The following is a 20,091-nucleotide window of genomic DNA, read 5'->3' as shown; positions in this document are numbered from 1 at the left end:
AACGAAAGAAACACTAGGAAAGAGCTTGAAGATGAAGAAGAAGCAGAAAGAGCACGAAGCAGAGAAGGAAGACAAAGCGCAAGAAGACAAAATAACTATGAAGGCATAATTAGGGTAATAAAATGAATGTAAAACGGCAGCTCTAAGGTAAATCTATTGTTTTAGATCAAAGCTCTCGGTTTACAAAGACGACTATTACATTACAATAAAATCATGAAATATAAACCAACTTTTAGAGGCCAAAATAATTAGTTGCAATAGTAACTAAATTAGAAACAATTTTAGAAACTAAAAAAATGTTGGTTTCTAAATTAATTTTTATTATTGTTAAATAGTTTCTAAATTTGTATCTAATTAGCAACCAAGGCTTTTGTTACCAAATTTAGAAACTAAATAATTGGTAGTTAAAACATTGGTTGCTAATTAGATACCAATTTAGAAACTATTTAACAATAATATAAACTAATTTAGAAACCAGTTTTTTTTTTAATTTCTAAAATGGTATCTAATTTAGTTACTATTGCAACTAATTATTTTGGTCTTTAAAATTTGATTTCTATTTTATGATTTTCTTGTAGTGTTAGTGGTAGTCGTTGTCTTAAAGCAAGTTTCTCTAAGACAACGACTACCATTATTAGTCGCCTTTGTAGATCAAACTCTTTGGTCTAAAACGACGCTTTAACTCATAGTCGTCGGACATACGTATCAGACACCGACATTCGTATGACAGTCATAGGACACGTATCACTGAAGTGTCTAATTCTAAAAATATTTGTTAGATTTTTGACAATTCTGACACAATTAAAAAAAATACATTAATTTTCTAAAAACTCAAATTTATTGTATAAGTTTTTATTATGATTATAAAAATAATGAATAAATTCTTTTGAACCAGTCATGAAAAATATTTTCTGCTAAAAAAATCTGAAACATATTTGTGCACATAAATCTTTATTGTCAATTTATATAATTCATAATTATGTAATATATAGATTTGTATCCTCGTATCTTATATTTTAGAAATTATACATATTTTTGTGTCTGTATCTGTATCGTATCAGTATCTGTATCAGTGTTTGTGTGTTTGTGTTACATAACTCGTATAGCTTAATTACCCTCCTCACTACTACTTAATATGTCAAAAGTTCTCATTTCTTCCTTTTGGAGCATATACGTAAGGTTTTTCCGTCTTCTATAGACTAAACAATTTTTTCAGGAAGATATGCGTTGTTGTAGCTTCTGTACACTGGTGTAACCTAAACAACAAATGTATGGCAAGGACTAGCAAAAGATAAAATTTCTCGCTCACCCACCGTTATATTAGAAGTTTTATATGTATTTTTCTTAATAAATTTAAAACAAGTTATTATATTTTATACTTTTAATTTCTAATGTTTTAACTTTATACTATATAACCAATTAATTTTAATATTTTATGTGAATAAAGTACTGCTTTTGAGTTTCTCTAACTGTAAGACAAGATATTATATATCGTTCTGTATTATGAAAATGAACATGCAAGCCCTTTATAAGCCTTTTTTTTCTATAATATTAAAATTTTACTTTAATTAAAAAAATACTTCAAATACAAACAAGATACTTTCTTGTACAAAGAGCATGTATGAACCCAGATGTTTTATGGTCTTATATATTCTACCAAAGTCACTGTGCGTGCCCTTGAGACTGCATGAAAGATTCCTTGTCTTTCCGTCAAAGGCGGCACGACAAATAAAAAAGTGAGCACTTCACAAACTTTCAGTTCCGATGGTCTGGCTACATTTGTCCCTTTCTCCCAATGCCAATAAAATATAAGGAAAGGTGAATAAAACTATAGTTGTGCTACTGCAACTTAGTAAAATATCTCTATAACTTTTCAACTACTTTGTTATATATTTTTAATGTAATTATTGTTAATGATATTTATGAGTATTGTTGAAGAAATTATTGAAAACTTAAAAGAACTACGATGGGAAAAACGCATGCGGAAGTAACTGTAGAAAATAAACAACACATGATTTAACGTGATTCAGTCGTCAACTGCAACCTACATCCACACAAACAACTATTAGGTTTTCATTTTGTCATGTTACACACCAATTACAAGTACAATGATATCTTTAAATAGAGATTATAAAATGGATACAATGATTAATCTCAATCCAATTGGTTCTGACTTCGTACCCAACAATCTCTCACATAAAGTCATGGAACAATGTTCACCTACGCTTAATTATATAAAATGATTAAGCTCACTCACTAAACATAGTGTCTAGTCAGCTCAACTCAATTGGTCATGGTTTCATACACAACAAACTATTGATTTCAGAAAAAAAAAAAATTGTTTTGAAATGGAAGGAGTAATAACAAAACCAACTTGGCTCCCTTTATATTCTATAGAGTTCCAACAAACAATATGTTAACATTTGAATCGATATAATTTTTAGTATATTCCAATTTGCAACTTTATTATTGAATGAAAAGCCAACATCATACATGCACTCCCCATGTTGGAATGTTCAAAGTACACTTTTTCTAGTTGTGCTTTGTGGTAATGATATCAACCATAAACACTTGGGGTGGTTATAAAATCACTTCAATGCCCAAGAATAAGATTATTTTTTACATTATATACATTCTATGTACCTGCAAAGAGAGTGCAAAACTCTATAGTAGCTGTAATTATTATAGATTGCGTATTGTAATTGATTTAAATTACCCCCACGGAACTTTATTTAATGCTTTGCAAAACTGGTTTCAGGTTGATTCAAATTGGATTTTATCAACATCAAGTAGTCAACTTGAGTGATATTCACCATTTAAGTTTTCTAATGAATTTTACCTGTTCAATTTGCATATAACTGAACTATCAGTTCTCTCAAATTATTCAACTGCGTATCACTATGATTTTTTTATCAGCGAAATAACATTTATATAAGTTTAAAAGAACACTTTCAGATATTCCAACCCGTTTACATATACTTATTAACCCACAAAATTGAATATCTTATTAATGGTGAAAACAAAAATTACTGTGTCTTTTTCTTTGCTTAACAATAACAGAGATAGTGTACGAGAAGTATAAAATATTTATGAAAAGTAATAAGTGCTGGTTGGAAAGGTACGTGCCTGCGTGCGCACTTTTTCCAAGATAGAGTATTAAAAGGTAAAAGAGTTATTATTATTATTTCTAAACCTAGGAGTTGAGTGGCATCTAGGGTCCACCCTCAGCCCTATAAAAAGTCACCATGGGATTCTTTCTAAACATCTCAACTGCTAGATTCCTGCTTCGTAGCTGAAGTCTAGACATTCCTCATTATTTATTCCGAAGAAAATCGTTGGTTCTTGTTTGCTACTTCAGCAACCTAAGTAATCTCCTTTCATTTCAAAAGTAAATTTGTCACCAAATATACATGGCACGGAACAAATTCATTTTCACTATGATTTTCTTTTCACTGATCATTTTCTGCCAGCGATTTCATTCCACTGAAGGAAGACATCTAAAACACAACAACCAAGTCCATAGTGACGTGCATGGTGGGATTTCAGCAACAAATGCAGCTACATTGAAAAACGTGGCTCCACTAACGCCATCAACAATGGTTGGTGCAACTCTGGCGGCACCGCCTCCAGGTCGTGGTGTTGAGGATTTTAGACCTACGACCCCAGGACACAGCCCTGGTGTAGGACACTCCGTTCGCACCTAGCTTCCACTTGCACGCTGTCATTAACTTTGTATCCTTGCATTCTTTAATTATTCACTAATGTCTCTTATTAGCAAGAAGTTGAAGAACAAAAAGGAGTGGTAATAGTCAGTGTAGTCCTGTACTTTTGTTTTTGCAGTGTGCTCAGACTTGTCTCAGATTAAATTCTTCTAGGAAGGTTCTAGTGTTGAGTCCTTTGAGTTTTAAAATATTCCTTGTTATGTTGTTCTAATTTTGTGCCTATATATATATATATATTCGTTGGTGACTTTATTAGATAAACTGATTGTTATTATTATAAATTTAAACCCTAAACCCTAAACCCAATTTAACTTCACATACAATAAAATATTTTTATTTTTAGTTGATTTGGGATCTCTAACCGGTCTTATTCGTTTTATGAATTTTTTAGAGTTTATTTGTTTAGAAAAAAGTGTTAAGAAGTGAGTTTTAAACCTAACTCAACCTCGTAAAATCGACTTATAAGTAAAGTCTGCACCCACTTATATACGATGAAATGTTTTCATCTCTAGTCAAGGTGGGATCTCCAAGAGAAAGCATAAAGGTGGGATCTCCAAGAGAAAGCATAAGGAAAAAAAAAGGAAAAAAAAAACACTGTTATGATGAATTTTAAGGAAAATCATATAGCCATGAAATGATGCACATAAAAATGTATAAAAAAAATCATGATTCAACCATATCAAGATATAAAATGAACTATTTCTAGTTTTAATATTAAAATAAAGATGGGAGTATAAGAGATTGCAGAAATTTGTCTGAGGAAGTTTGTATGGAATTTATTACGTGTAATAGGGGGGTTTTGTATGTGTTTTTTTATATGTTTTTTTTTTGCAATTTGAAGGGTGAAAAGTGTCTTAATTTAATTTATTTATTTGTTGATAATTTTTTTCATAATTACTATATTTTTAGAATTTTAAAATATTTTAAATTCAGTTTTCAATAAAACATTAACTTTTATTTCAATAATTTATATTTAAATTAAATATTATATCTATCTCCATGTAAAATTAATGTATCTATTGAAATGCTATTTTAATACCTTATTTAAAAAATTAACGTATTTAATGTTATTACTATTTTGGGAAAAAATAGTATATTAGTAAAGTAAATAATTTTTTTTAAAATATTTATTGTTATTATAATTATTATTTGGCATGAAAGAACATTAAATTCAGTGTGATTAAGGAAGTATAAGTCACCGTTTAAAAGATATTTAATTTTTTTTACAAGACATTTTATAATTTCTAGAAATTATTAAATTTACAATTTTTTTTCTCTATTTTCCCTTATGGTGGTGTGTAGCTTTTTCAAACTTTAACATCTTCACGTTACCCACGAAAGCTAATACATACTAATAAGGTATTATTGGTACATTAATATATAATTTCACGCTTGCCTAATTATGTTATAAGCATCTTACAATAGGATTGGACGGAGTAATAAAACTATTTAATATATTCCATAATTTTTAAGATATAAGTTTAAAATAATTTTGGAGTTTGAAAATTTTATGATTCTAACTACTATATTTTGATGACATAAAGAGTTGAAGATTTTGATAATGATTAATTTTGTAGTAATTTGTAATTTAAATATGTTGTGAGTAATTTATTAAACAATGTTTTAGCATTGTTGAAATGTTGAGTTCTAGCTTAGATATATTAATGTCCATCACGAACACTAGTTTTAAGTTAGACTTATGGTTAAAACATCTTTAAATGTTTTTATTTATTGATGATAAAAAAATCTTCATAATTTTTTTTTTAAAGATTAAATATGTTTTTCGTCCATATACTATGAAATTAATTTTTGTTCATAATCCAAAATTTAGGTCATCCAAATATTTGTAGTATGAAAATTATTGGAATAAGTTATTCTGTGTGTAAAATGATTGTTAATTCTTTTTAAAGATTGATAGTTTTTTCAAATAATTTATTGTTTTGATTGAAGATGGATGCTCATACTAACCACTTTCAATGGATTGTCAAATTGAACTAATTTCACATACAAAATGTTTCATTCTCATTCTAATCATTTCTATAGTACAATTACCTGAATGGTTTAAAGTTTAGATTAGTAATTTTTTTAATATATTCAAATCTTCATAAGGTTGTTGAGTTTTTAAGAGAATAGAAAATTTTAATCCACTGAAATTTTGTTTTAATTTATTAAAACCTCTTCAATATTTTCATGTTACATGTGCATTGTTTGAATAGATTAAACCAATGTTTTAATTGTTTAAAATTACTTAAATTGATATCTTAGTATTTTAATCCACTAAAAACGTGTTTTAAGGAATTAAAAGTTAGACCATGTTCTATTTTAATAGGATTAAAATATATTTTAATTCATTAAAACGTATAAGTTACCCCTGGTTATATAACTTAATGCAATCAATTTTTTTTTTAAAAAAATGTTTTGAATCATTTTAGGGTTTCAATTTATCAAAATAAACCATTTGGGGGCACAATCTTGTCCTTCCCATGGGGGAATAAGAGACGTAATTGATGACCTTAAAAAAAAGGACTTGCGACTAATTAGAGTGAATGATTTTGAACTGTCTCTACAATAATCTTATAGCAATGAAATAGAGTTGCTGTAAGATATAAAGTATAGGTGAGCAATAAAGGCTTTCCAATATCTCTATGATGAAAATGTGCTTTGTGAAAGTGATAGCTAATTTTAAAACTTTGGTGGGAATTGAAAAAAACAAAGAAATGAGACTTTTTTTTTATTGATTAAAATAAATAAATAAATATGGAAGTACTTGTGTACTCCAAGTCCATGTAAAAAACTTTTAAAAATGTACAAGCCAACTAATTGAAGCTATAAGCAGTCAGATCCTAGTAATAGTGAGAATATTCATTCTCCAAATTTGGTTAACACAAGAAGACCATCCATGCTACATAATACTTGAACTATAAATAAAAATAAAGGCACTCATCAAGAAAATATTGTCTACCCTATAAACAAATACCTTCAATGTTTTCCTTAATAAATTTCTCAAGTATTACTACTGTTCTGACAACTTGTATTCCAATACCAAAGTAGTTTTGCTGTAAGGTCTTTTTATCCATGAAATTCGATGCATCTTTACTATCTTGACCAGATTTTATGATAAATAGTTCTTCATTTCACAAGTGGTCCTGATGTAACTTATCTAGTATGTTGTATCACTATGAAAACATTTAAGATTACTTTGTTGCCCATATGCAAATACAAGATTTCAAAACAATTAAAGATTATGATGTACACGTTTGTGGTGCTCCATAGCTTTACAGACCTGATTTAGTCCTTGCATATATCTTGTATATTAACCCCGCACAACATTAGCCAAAGATATACGCTAAACGATTTCATATAACTACATTCTTTATAATTATTGTACAAAAACATAAGGAATGAGTCGACATAGACACCAATCAGAATATGAGAACATAATCTTATAATATTTGTTGGTTACTAATCAACGTGAATACTTCTATATCATTCATATTGTGATCATTAAAGATAATATTATTTTTATGTATCCACCAGGTCTACACTATAACAATCCACATAACTTTCTAAATTTAATTGTCTTTTCTATTCAAACCAACATGATGGAAACCTGAGATAAAATGCTTAAAATGGAACATTTTAGGGATATTCCACGCTTACACAAAATTTGACTTGATGTTAAAGTAACGAAAACAGTAGTTACTTACCAACTTCAGTTTGTGAGTAAATCCATAGGTAATTCAACCTATTTTATTTTTAAATTTTTCATTATTATTTGAATCTTTTTTATTATTTTCAATTATTATTTACAAATATTATTTATTTCTATTTTTAGGATTATTATTGACAATTATGGTATATGCTATTATAATTATTATTAATGTTAGAAATAAATTGCAGTGGGTAAGACCCGTCGAAACTAAGTCCTTTAAATGAACAAAAAAACTTTAATCATTACACAAATCAAGTTTTGTTGTCAATGTTATGATTATTATTACACTTATTAGTATGATTATCAATATTAATAATATAAAATTATTAATATTATTCATATGTTTAATATCATTCATATTATTAATTTTATTATTATTATTATTCAAATTAATAACATTATTAATTATTATAATAATATTATTTATAATTCTAAGATTATTATTATTCATAATATTAATAATATTATTAATGCACTACAAGAAAATCATGAAATAGAAACCAATTTTTAGATACCAAAATAATTAGTTGCAATAGTAACTAAATTAGAGACCATTTTATAAACTAAAAAAAAATGGTTTCTAAATTAATTTCTATTATTGTTAAATAGTTTCTAAATTGGTATCTAATTAGCAACCAAGGTTTTAGAAACCAAATTTAGAAACTAAATAATTGGTAGTTAAAACCTTGGTTGCTAATTAGATACCAATTTAGAAACTATTTAATAATAATAGAAACTAATTTAGAAACCAATTTTTTTTTTAGTTTCTAAAATGGTCTCTAATTTAGTTACTATTGCAACTAATTATTTTGGTCTTTAAAAATTGGTTTCTATTTCATGATTTTCTTGTAGTGATATTATTAAATATTATTAAGTATTATTAATATTATTAAATATTATTTATATTATTAAAATATTGAAAACTAATAAGATTATTTATATTTTTAACATTATTAATAAAAATATTTATATTAATAGTTTATAATAATGTTGAATTTATTTTTAGATATTTAATCATGGACAATGTAAAATTTATCTACGGATAAAGATTTGTGGATAATAATATGTAGGTAAGGCTGAATTTACCTACGGATTCAGATTCGTGAATAATATTCGAAGATAATTCTGAATTTATCTATGAAGTCATATCCGTGAGTAATATCTGTAGGTAATGTTAAATTTATCTTTGAATTCAAGTCTATAGAGAAAAATCTGTCGATAAATCTAAATTTGTTTTGTAGTGTACTTTAATAAATAAATTAGATAATAATTTTTAGACTACAAAAGTTATTAATATTTAAAGTAGTTTTTATTATTAAAAAATAGTTTCCAACTTTATACTAGCTACCAATTTTTTTTAATAGAAATTACTTTAGATACATTAGAAAAACTATTTATTAATAATAAAAATTACTTTAAATATCAATAATTTTTTTAATATCTAAAATGTAATCTAAATTTACTTAATATTGTAATCACTTGTTTTTTTCTCCAAAATTAGTTTATATTTAATTATTTTATTGTAGTGTATATAAAAAATAATTTTCATTAATATTGGTAAAAAAAATTCTAATAGATAAAGAATGTGTTTATGGTCAAAAAAATTGTGGTTGACTAACTAAACTAACAAATCTATGTTGGTGAAAAATAATGTGAATAAGGTTGGACAAAAAACAACTATTATTAACTTCAATGTGATTTTTTTTACATAACACTAATAAAAAAAATGATATTTTTTTGCCGACAAAGAAAATATATATATGTGAAGTATTGAACCCGTGTCTAAATATATAAAAGAAAAAGTTACCTCTATATTACAAAATCTATTGACAAGTTTTTGGCTCATCATCATCATAACCTTATGTCCCATTTGGCCTCAGCATACATATTTGTTATAGTTTAGAGTTAATGAGATCTTGATAATGATCTAGTTAATGACATTTTAATTGAGATCAAGCTAATATAACTCTACACCTCAACAGAGTTGACAATATTGTTTCGAATGAGACTGAAATAAGAAGAGAATATACATAAAAGAGACATGGATATCAGTGATGAAAGAATACCTCAATCGAGTTGATAATGTTTGAACTATACTGAGATAAGAAGAGAAAAAATTGACACAAATATAAGAGATGAAAGAGTAGCTCAAAGTTGAAAACGATTAGTTTGAAACTGGAATAAGAGGAAATATAACTAAAAGAAACATTGATACGACAGAGGTGAGAGACACACTTGCTGCTAAGTCCACACAATGCAAACACACATAACAGAACCTATATTGCCCCAAAAATCGCCGGCGCACTTGTTTTTCATTGATGTTATGCAATCTCGGCTTATAAAATGCAAATGTTATTCATTCCATCTTTGCCTGCTTGTGCACAATTGGACAAGTTAGTGTTACTGCACATGTTAATAATATGACTCAGCAAACAGTTTATCAACAAGAACAGCTAAATAGTCTGTTAAACTTGATAGAGATATGATCCAGTTGTTTAGTTGAGTCAAATAAGTTAGACAAAAAAGACCACTACTTAAGGCGACTATGGAATTAATTAAAAATTATTCACTACAACTAATTAATATTTTAATCCCTAAATAATATTGAATAGTTTTCTATTTTCAGTATAACAATACTTTCCAACATTTGTGTATCTATACGAGAAGAGATATAGTTTCTAAAAATAACAACTTTATTAATTTTCATTTGGGGTCACTATAACCCGACAATTGTAAATGGAGCAAATGCTGACTAGCATTTTGAACGATACATAAGAACCTGTTGAACGCAACCAATGATAAGCTAAGCTCATGCAACATGCATGATTATTGCAAGTGGCATGCAATGCATGAATAATACAGAATCTGAAATATGGAATGAAACATAGGACACTATTACATACGTTCAGATGCAACTGGACTAGTTTTGGAAACCTATAGGGAATTGCTTATTTACATTGCTAATTTACTGTCCAATTTGGTTGTGCTGAGCATGACCAACACCGGGACTGTGACCTGGGTTTGTAGGTTTGAAACCACTTTCTGTGCCCTCAGTAACGTGAACTTTAACATCAGGGCTTTCAACTGCTACCGTTGCTTTCATATCTTTATCTTGTGTTGCAAATTTTCGGTGACCTACACCAGGACTGTTCCCTGGTGTTGTGGGACGGAAAGCATTTGTGTCTCCAAAATTTTCAACATCATGTTTTGCTATCGCGAATGAGTCAACTTTCTTCTTCTCTGATGATGGAGTTGGAATATTAACACTGGCTTTAAGAAGAGGGGGTGGATTGTTCTCCAGCACTACAGTGTCTTTCTTTAACGACGAATGCTGGTTCAATGGTTTTATTTGTCTGCAATGAGTCAAAAGGGAACCATTGAAGGCAACTAGTGCTAGAAAAATCATAACACATTTTGGCTTGGCATGAAATATAGCCATGACTATAAGGGAGACTAAAGAGAGAACAATCAAATGGGAATTGAGCTAGTTAGCGAAAGATTCAGGAAGCAAATGTGAGAAGGTAGATGATATGACAAGTTCGGAGGATCATCGGGTATTTATAATGATGTTGAGTGTGTTGATATTCTGACTCAGTTTATTTGACTAATTATGTGGTGCGCATAAGATTTTAATGTAGGGTACGTAACACAGTCAACATCCCTAAATAATAATATTCGAACAATATTTATTTTATTTTTTAATTTAAATATATATTATTGTATTATTAAAGTGGGTTAAAAATATAATTTTTTTTAAAGAGTGTCAAAAAAGGAAACATTTTTCTTAAATGTAGTGCTTATATATGTCAAATAGTTTTTATTCTATGGCTCCTAGCTCTCGGGTGGTGGGCGAATATGTTCTTTGTGTACAAGTAAATACATTGGGTTATAATCTTTTATAGATTATTAACTCACTTGATGCATCTCTCTTTTGATATTCACCTCTTATTCTACTGCGTATGTAACCACTTTGAAAGTTAATTTGAAACTAAATTATCATTGACTATATTTTGGCTTTTAATGGTGTCCAACTTTTATATTTAGTATAATATATTCAGTTATTTGATAAATATTAGTGTGGTTTACAATTAAATGACTTAATTAAATAAAGAGCGTAGTAGTTACACGTGGAACAAACAGTTATAACTCCCGTTGAATAAGTTAAACACGTTCTCTAGAGCACTCCCTTGAATTCAGGGAGCTACCAGCCATAACTCAAAAATCACTAGCATGTCTCTAACCATTAGTTGCTTGGCCGCCAAGGCCCAAGTCAACCTACTAAAGGGTTTTCGGAAAGGGAAAAAATGTACGTTTTTCATGATATCAGAGAATTCTCATTGAGCACTATCGCTGACTTGAGCGTCGGAGTACAATAGCAGGTATCCCGCCGACTGGCCGAAGTACACGGAAAGGAAGAGAAACTCGAAGAATAAGACAACTAAAGACACAGTAATCATTGTATATCGATGTGGACCAACATCGTTCAGCCCCAATATCCATACCGCTACAATTAGTAAAAAAAAATTATACATTCTCTTATGCAGTTTTTTTTCTATTTTTATTTTTTTAATTAGTTTACTCAAAAAGTGTAAAAAACTATTAATAAATAGTTACTTTATTAAAATATTTTTCTGAAATAAATAAATAAAGATAAGACAGCACAACACCTTAGATCTATAAATGACGTATTAGATTTAAACTTTATTAATTTCTAAGGACGAACTTATTTTTGTTATCGTGTTGAGCTGGTAAATTATGTTATTTTGAGCATGCCTCTATACTCTCCAAATTTAAAATCGTTCTATCTTCTAAATAATTGTACCTAACCATTTAGCCAGGGATCTTACCCTCACCTCCATTTGTTAGGAATAAAACTATTGAAACAAATTTGGAAGATTTTTAATTCTGATTATGAATGAGTGCAATCGAGGAGGGCGAGGTTCTATCCTATTAGTATTTTATTACGAAATGAACTTTAAATTTAGATAAAAAAAATAATTAGTTACAATGACTAAATTAAATATTATTTTAGAGATTAAAAAGGTTTTGATTTCTAAATTAGTTTCTATGATTGTTAAATGATTTCTAAGTTTGTGTTTAATTAACAATCAAAATTTTTGTTATCAATTATTTAAATTTTAAATTTTTAGTAGGGTATATTTAATAATTATTTGAGTTAGTATGTATAAAATATAGATTATTATTAATTGGAATGTTGTAAACCGTGTGAATTTGTTTTAGCTGATCAGAACATACAATTTTTTTTTATTTCACTCTTTTTTATAAATCTCCTAATACTTATGTCTTTCATCCATCTTTTATATAAGTCTCCTAACACTTATGCCTTTCATTCATTATGAATGAATTTTGATCTTACAATAATCTCTTCATAAAACTCTTTCGACTTAACTCATGAGTTTTTTTTTTATTTGTGTTTTTTTTTTGTTGAAGATGACAATGAAAATATTGTACGAGAAACAAATTATGACAATGTCAATCATATCAACATAAATTAAATTAATATAAAAATAATTTTTTATTAAATAAATTTTAAAATAAAAATGTACTAATGTCGATTTGTTCAACACTAAATTTCTTCAATTAAAAATTAATTTAAAAATCAATAATAAATTAATGTTGACTTTAAAAAATTAACACTAATAAATTGACATTTATGATTTTAAAAAGTGTTACATATGTGATGCAATATGAAACTATTGACATCAACTTTCTCGTATAAGTATTTATTTTATTAATAAGAAAGATTTTCAGGATTTTTTTGTTCAGGGAATTAGTATAAATTATTTGGCTTTGGTTTCTTTTGGTGAACTATGTGTGCTAACTTTTTTTATAAGTACTGGAATATCTTTTAAATATTTTTTATTTTATTTTATTAATTTTTTACTGATAATTTTTTTTAAGGATATCTTTTGGACTCTAAGGCTATGTTTGTTTCTGGTTGTTCACTGTATATAAAGAAAGAAAGGCGGAAATTATGTACGTTTGTTTTCACTGATTTTTGTGTATTGGCGAGCGAAGAAAGGTGCTGAAACACATTTTTCTATCTTCACGGGTGTCCAAAGATTTGCCAAGAAAGCCACATGAATTAACTATATTACCCTTGATGTTATAAAATTATTTAATAATATTATTAATAATAATTAATTATAATAATAAAATAATAATAATAAATATAATTATTTATAACAAATGATAATTGATATAATAATAGTATTAAATATAAAAAATAATAATATAATATAGAAATAATTTTAAATTCATTTATATTTTTTTAAATGAAATATTTGATCAATTATATTTTAAAATGTATATATATATATATATATTAATAATAATAATAAATTATTAACAATAAAAATAAATATAAATATAAATTACATATTTAATAATAATTAAAATAAATTTATTAAATAATAATATTAACAAAAATAAAAATAAAAGTTAATTTTAATTTTGATTTAATTTGATTTGTGAAAATATTTTTTTTTAAAAAGGGTAAATTTGTAAACTTACATTTTATACAATTTAAAAAATAAATAAAAATTTCCTTACGACCATCCTACACACACAAACTTCAATAAACTTTCCTCGCAAATCCATTCTAATATATCCTAATTCAAACAACATCTTTCTTTACACTTTCCTCTCAAATAACTCTAAATTTACTCCCTCAAATCTTCTCCCCAATTCAAATCCAAACACAAGGCTACATGCAAGAAAAAAGTCTTCTCTCTTGATGTTTGTTTATTATACTAATTTTCTTATAGAATGGAATTCTTATCATATATTTGTCAATTATGGTTTAGATGATAAGTATAACTATGTCTGGTGGATCAAATCCCCGAATTTATTAGCTATAATTTTCTTACACATAGGAATGCGCTTCCCATATTTTCGTTTTCAATGATTTCTTCCCTTGCGTTAGGCCTCATCCCATCATAGCTTCTGTACACCTTTGTTTTGCTTTAATCTTCATTTTAATATGCTATAAATGATAAAAAGATCTTATGGAGTCTAATGTCAACCCTATGGAGTAATGCTTATGCAAGTCAACCTTTCATTTTAAAAAGAAGTTTGGTATAGACGTGTATTATTTGGAAAAATATTATTTAAATTTGACTAATAACTTTTAGTTTGATATATAAATAAATAAATATATATATTTCGTTAAATATACTTGAAAAATAAATTTTGTCACCCATCATTGTTTTACTCGGATTTTAATAAAATTAACTTGTGTATTACCAAAAATGAATTGTAAACCACCCATTGAAATCCTCTGTAGCACTAAATCAGTCCTAGTCATATATGCATAACCAGAGTCAATTGGAATAAAAAACTAATTAAATGACGGATTCAAAGATCTAAGAGAAAAAAAATAACATAATCTGGTTTTAATATGGGAAGATTTGAGAATATTAACGGCAAGCGCTTTAACTGTTTTTTAGTTTATATATGGCTTTTATTCTTAAAATTATCTCAAACATTTAATGAAAACTATCTTTATGATCTTGGGAGGAAAAATTAATATTTTTATAAGTAAAATTTATTAATAAATACTTATATGAGGAATATTATAACTTGAATACGAAAAATTCATAATAAAGTCATGTTACAAGAATAGAAAGCATAAGTTACAATATCAATACACTAATAAAAAAAACATTAAGCACCAGCTTTCTTGACGTAAAATTACGCCCACAGTTTAGTTTTTATTCTTGACGTAAAATTATGCCCACAGTTTAGTTTTTATTAAATAAAAAACTCGGTTATCCCAATCTATATAAAAGGAGGGTTAGGACACTTCCTTTTAATTTAATTATTCTTTGTAAAAAAACGGTTATTGCACTCAACGTAATACTTTAAAATAATATTTTTTATATGTATACTTCCTCCATTCCTTTTTTCTAATATACGGTAAAAAAAAATTGTTTTAACGGAGTTTACTTTTACATTATTCAGGGTTAAAACATCTATTATAAGTCATATATGCAGGGTTGCAGTTTCTCCCGCTTAATCATCCTTAGGAACGTGTTTTTTGGAGTTTTTTTAAATCTCAGGAAAAGCCTTTCAGAACCCATGTTAAATACCATAGGTTTAAAAACCTCCATAAAATACCATGTGTTTAAGAACCTCCGTTAAATACCATGTGTTTCAAAACCTCCGTAAAATATCTTGAGTTTAAGAACCTTAATATAATACCATGAGTTTCAAAATTTCTATAAAATGATTTGTCGTTTGAAATAACCTTCAACCCCATTTTTCACCATCTCTAACGATCCTCGTGACTTTTCTCTTCCACCATAGACACATTGCTCTCTGGTAAAATCTCAATGGTCGTCGACGGCAGTCCTAACAATGAATCATAATTCAATCACACTATGTCTATTATATCTAAGGAGAAGAAACACAAAATAAGACACTATCTTCTTCTTGTTCCAATATTGTTTCTTCCATTACCTTACTGTCTAACTTGGGTCACAAATCAATGTTACTTAACTCGACAACAACTAGTGTTTATCATTATTTTATAAATCCTAAATAATTGCATTATCTATCATATGTGGGATTCAAAGTCATGTTTGTTCTTGACAAAAGATTGCAAGAACATATTGCAAGGAGAAATTAACTTTATTACTTCTCACTTTCCTAATGAATTAATTATTAGATGCATTTTTAAAATAAAGGCTTAATTTAAAACTAAAACTAAAATTGCATATAAAATATACGTACATAAGAAAACTAAAACAAAATAAGTCAGGTTTTTTGAAGTATGAGTTCGTAAAAAAAAACTAGGAATTATATAAACCAATTACAATCAATCTTTAAAAATATGCAAATATTGTTGAAATACTTATTATCCAAGATTAGTTGTTGAAATACTTATTATCTAAGGTTATTTTGCTGAGTTTTTGAAATAAACTTTTGAAACTTTAAAAAATTTATTTGTAATGTAAAGTTAGACTTTTAAAATTTTAGAGAATTTAGTTACAAAATATATTAAAACTATGTAGTTTTTAATTATTTATTTATAAATAGATTTAATTATATTTATTTGTTATAGTTTGAAAAATCTTGAGTGTTTTATTGAGGTTTTACAATAAATCTTTGGAATTTAACGAAAGTTTAAAAAACCTCCATTATTTTGATGAGATTTTATAATAAATCTTTTGGAATTTAATGAAGGTTAAAAAACCTCCATTATTTTGCTGATATTTTAGAATATGAATCTTTAGAATTTAACCAAGGTTAAAAAAACCTACGATTTTTTGCTGAGGTTATAAAATAAACCTTTGAAATTTAACAAATGTTAAAAAAAAACCTTTGTTATTTTGCTGAACTTTTTGAATAACTTTTGAAACTTAACAAAGGTTAAAAGAACCTCCATTAATTAAATCAATTCCTAAAATTATATCAACATCTGCTAAATAACCTCTGTTAAAATAATTTTTCCACATAGTGTTATTTAAGATTATTTTTAAAAAAAATATTTTTTCTTGACTTTCATAAAATATTTGTAAAATATGATTGGATACCAAACACTATTTGAATATTCAAGAAAATCACTTATTTTATAGTTACTTTATTCTTAAACCTTTTTCTGTTGGTAAATTTTGTATAATTAACCATGAATCATCTCAAAGATCTCAAATCAACTAAAAATAAAAATATTTATAATAAATATAAATACAAATCTCTCACTCTATAAGTCGATTTTATAAGATTGAGTTAGGTTAAAATGTTCATTTCTTGATTACCAGAGTCACTTATAGTTTATTCTAACAAGAGTAATGAACTGCTATCAGATCATATATAAATATATAATTTTACACACAAATTAAATTAAGAATCTAGATGTGAGGAGATGTGTCAAAATTTCCAAATTAATTAAAAATAAAAAAATTTCATAGCATATAAGGAAATAAAAATCATATTTAGTTAAACTTAAAAGTGGAACACATGCAGCCAATGCATTTAAAGACAATTTCTTTTCTTTCCATAATTCACAACTGTTGCTTCAGCAATGAATTAAAACTTTCACAAGGTTCAAAATAAAAAAATTCTAAGAATTAAAAAAAAGTGTATTTAAACTTTTGTTTCTTTTTTCTCTCTCTAGTGCAAACAGGTTCAAGTTGAAGGATTATGTAAAAGAAATGATTAAAAAAATATTTGATCGACATGCGCACCATAAAAAATGGAGCCTGCAGCAAGAAATGGGCATTGCCCCAACCTTCCCCGTCCACTATAAGTGAATGGCCTCTGTTTCTCATCAGAAATCCTTTTTACTATGGTCGACCACTTCAACTGTGCACACATGTATGGGGTCCTCTCTGTCAAATACTATATACTATTTCTGTTCATGGGACCATTTTCAAATGCCTTGCATGATTATGCTGCCGCAAAGATTCTTGTATTTCTGTTTGACCTACATTTAGCATTTTATGCTACATTTAATTAAGACTCAACTTTCATTAATGTATGTTTACCTTCTTCAGCCGCAACTTTCTCAACATCATACAAAACCACGTCCTACGTTAGTGTTGCTTCTCTCTCGTCTCAACTCACCAAATTTTGTTTCATTTTCAACAAAATCGACTAAAATATTCTTCTGCATCATGCTCTAGAATAAAAATATATCAATGTTTCTAGCACGATGTGATGCATATCTGACAAAAAGCGACTACGGCTTCCAAAAGGATGGTTCATATGAGAACCATGATTTGACGGGGTTTCGTTAGTCATTATGGTGGGGTGAGATACGCATTCACTTTTCCGACACAATAATCTTATTATATAAACTTTCACAATAATCTCTATATGTAAACATTTTTTGGATCACTCTTTACATCATACTTTTGTCTTTCTTCTCACTTTATATCTCTTTATTAGATGTATACTTTCTTATTAAAATTTGATGTTTTATCACCAGTTGCCATACTCTGTCAAAAATTATTACTTGCATTTTGTGTTTTTTTATATAGCGGATACAATTACAAATATAAATTAATAAATAAGGAGAATTGTGTTTAATTAATTTAATCACAAGATTTATATGGTACTCTCTTCACTCAAATATAAAGAAAAAAATACCGTTAAATGTGGATTCAAATATAAATATATTTAGTTTTACCTTCCATTCCCTAAAATACTATTCATTTATTTGGAATTTTATTTTTAACGACTCTTTTATTCTTTATATCATGTTAAAAAAACATTTTACAAATATTATTTTTTAAAAATAAAATTGATATACAAATGTATGAAATTTACATTGTAATATGTGAGGTCGCGATACTTGCTAAACATCTTTTTAATTGGTACACGCTTATCTTTTTATAATTAATATAATTCTTGCTATTTTTTCTTATTGGCGACACCATATTCATAGTCTTCTCTTCCAATGTATCAACTGCGAATATACAAGATTCTAAGTCAATGCTATTTATCTCCTATTATAAAATTTTGTTTTCGTAATGCTTACTCTTTTTTTAAAAAAAATGTTTAAAATGATCACTTTATTCTTGTATTTGTGTATGGGTGAGTATTGTTCACCTGAATGAATTTTACTTACTTACCCTTCACCTTTGCTCACTTTTTCCATGTAAAGATTTGTTAAGAATACACATTGGGTTCATGCATGTTGCAACTACAATGTAACTGCAGCAACATAGATTCTTGATCAACGCGGGGATTCCTTCGACTGATTACAAGAGGAATTGATTATGACGATTACATAATCAATTATCAATGCTTTTTTAACAATTAATTATTCTTTAATATATAAACTAAAACTATTTTTTTATAAGAATAATCGATTAACTTTACTTACATATTCAATTATTAATTTATTTTGGAAGAATAATTTATTATTCTTGAAACATAACCGATTATCAATGTATTTTTTTTTAAGATAATCGATTAACTAGTTGCTTAATCGATTATAGATTATTTATTTTCCTGCATTTTGATGTTAGTGTTTTCCGTTTGCACGTTAATTAAGGTTTATATGGTTGGTTTACTGTATAAAACACAAATTTAACATTTTACAAACCATTTTTAATAATTTTGTACATCTATCAACTAGTGTGAAGCTGTGAAGGCAAGTTTGCATTGTTGTTGTTCTTGACTATTGTTGTTGTGGAGTTTGACCATAAAAAAAATTATTGTTGTGGAGTGTTCTTGAGGGATTGTTGATCTTGATAGTGTTTTTGAAGATTCTGTTGACTACAAAATCATGACATTGTATAAGAAAGATAGATTTTCGTATAAAAAATACACATATTAATTGTGACTCAGCTCTCTAATTCAGCCAGGTAAGGAATGTCCATTAAAATAATATAAATAGTACATATTTCAAGGATCAGGTACGTCATTACACATTATTCAGAATACTGAGTGTTGAATACTAAATTTGACTTGAGCGTCAGACTGTCTTCTGCAGGTATCATCCGAGCCTGAATTTCATAAGGGTCGAGGAGTGGAACGAGTAGAGAAGAGGAAAGAGCTTGCAAGAAAAGAAATTGGAGTGCAAATCGACTAAACGACCAAAAAATCAAAAAAGTAGTTTCAATTGTTTTTTAGGCCACAATCCCATTCGAAAACAACAACTAAATAAACTCACACATAACATTAAAT

General features: G+C 27.2%; 1 protein-coding gene across 1 annotated transcript; it reads right to left on the bottom strand.

Annotated features, from left to right (window-relative positions):
* Nucleotides 1-10,115: 10,115 nt before the first annotated feature.
* On the bottom strand, nt 10,116-10,948 carry LOC137808312 (uncharacterized). The gene has a single exon (XM_068609356.2). It carries the CDS (start codon nt 10,871-10,873, stop codon nt 10,400-10,402), a length of 474 nt encoding a protein of 157 aa, XP_068465457.1. The 5' UTR covers nt 10,874-10,948; the 3' UTR covers nt 10,116-10,399.
* Between the last annotated feature and the right edge of the window lie 9,143 nt (nt 10,949-20,091).

The sequence above is a fragment of the Phaseolus vulgaris genome, chromosome 3 (assembly GCF_051622355.1).
Source record: "Phaseolus vulgaris cultivar YP4 chromosome 3, ASM5162235v1, whole genome shotgun sequence".
NCBI classification, from domain to species: Eukaryota; Viridiplantae; Streptophyta; class Magnoliopsida; order Fabales; family Fabaceae; genus Phaseolus; species Phaseolus vulgaris.
The sequence above is the reverse complement of the archived record's forward strand: the minus strand, read 5'-3'. Positions and strand labels throughout refer to the sequence as shown.

Excerpts from the sequence above, each read along its gene's own strand:
- LOC137808312 (XM_068609356.2), bottom strand. The coding sequence starts at position 10,873 with ATGGCTATATTTCATGCCAAGCCAAAATGTGTTATGATTTTTCTAGCA.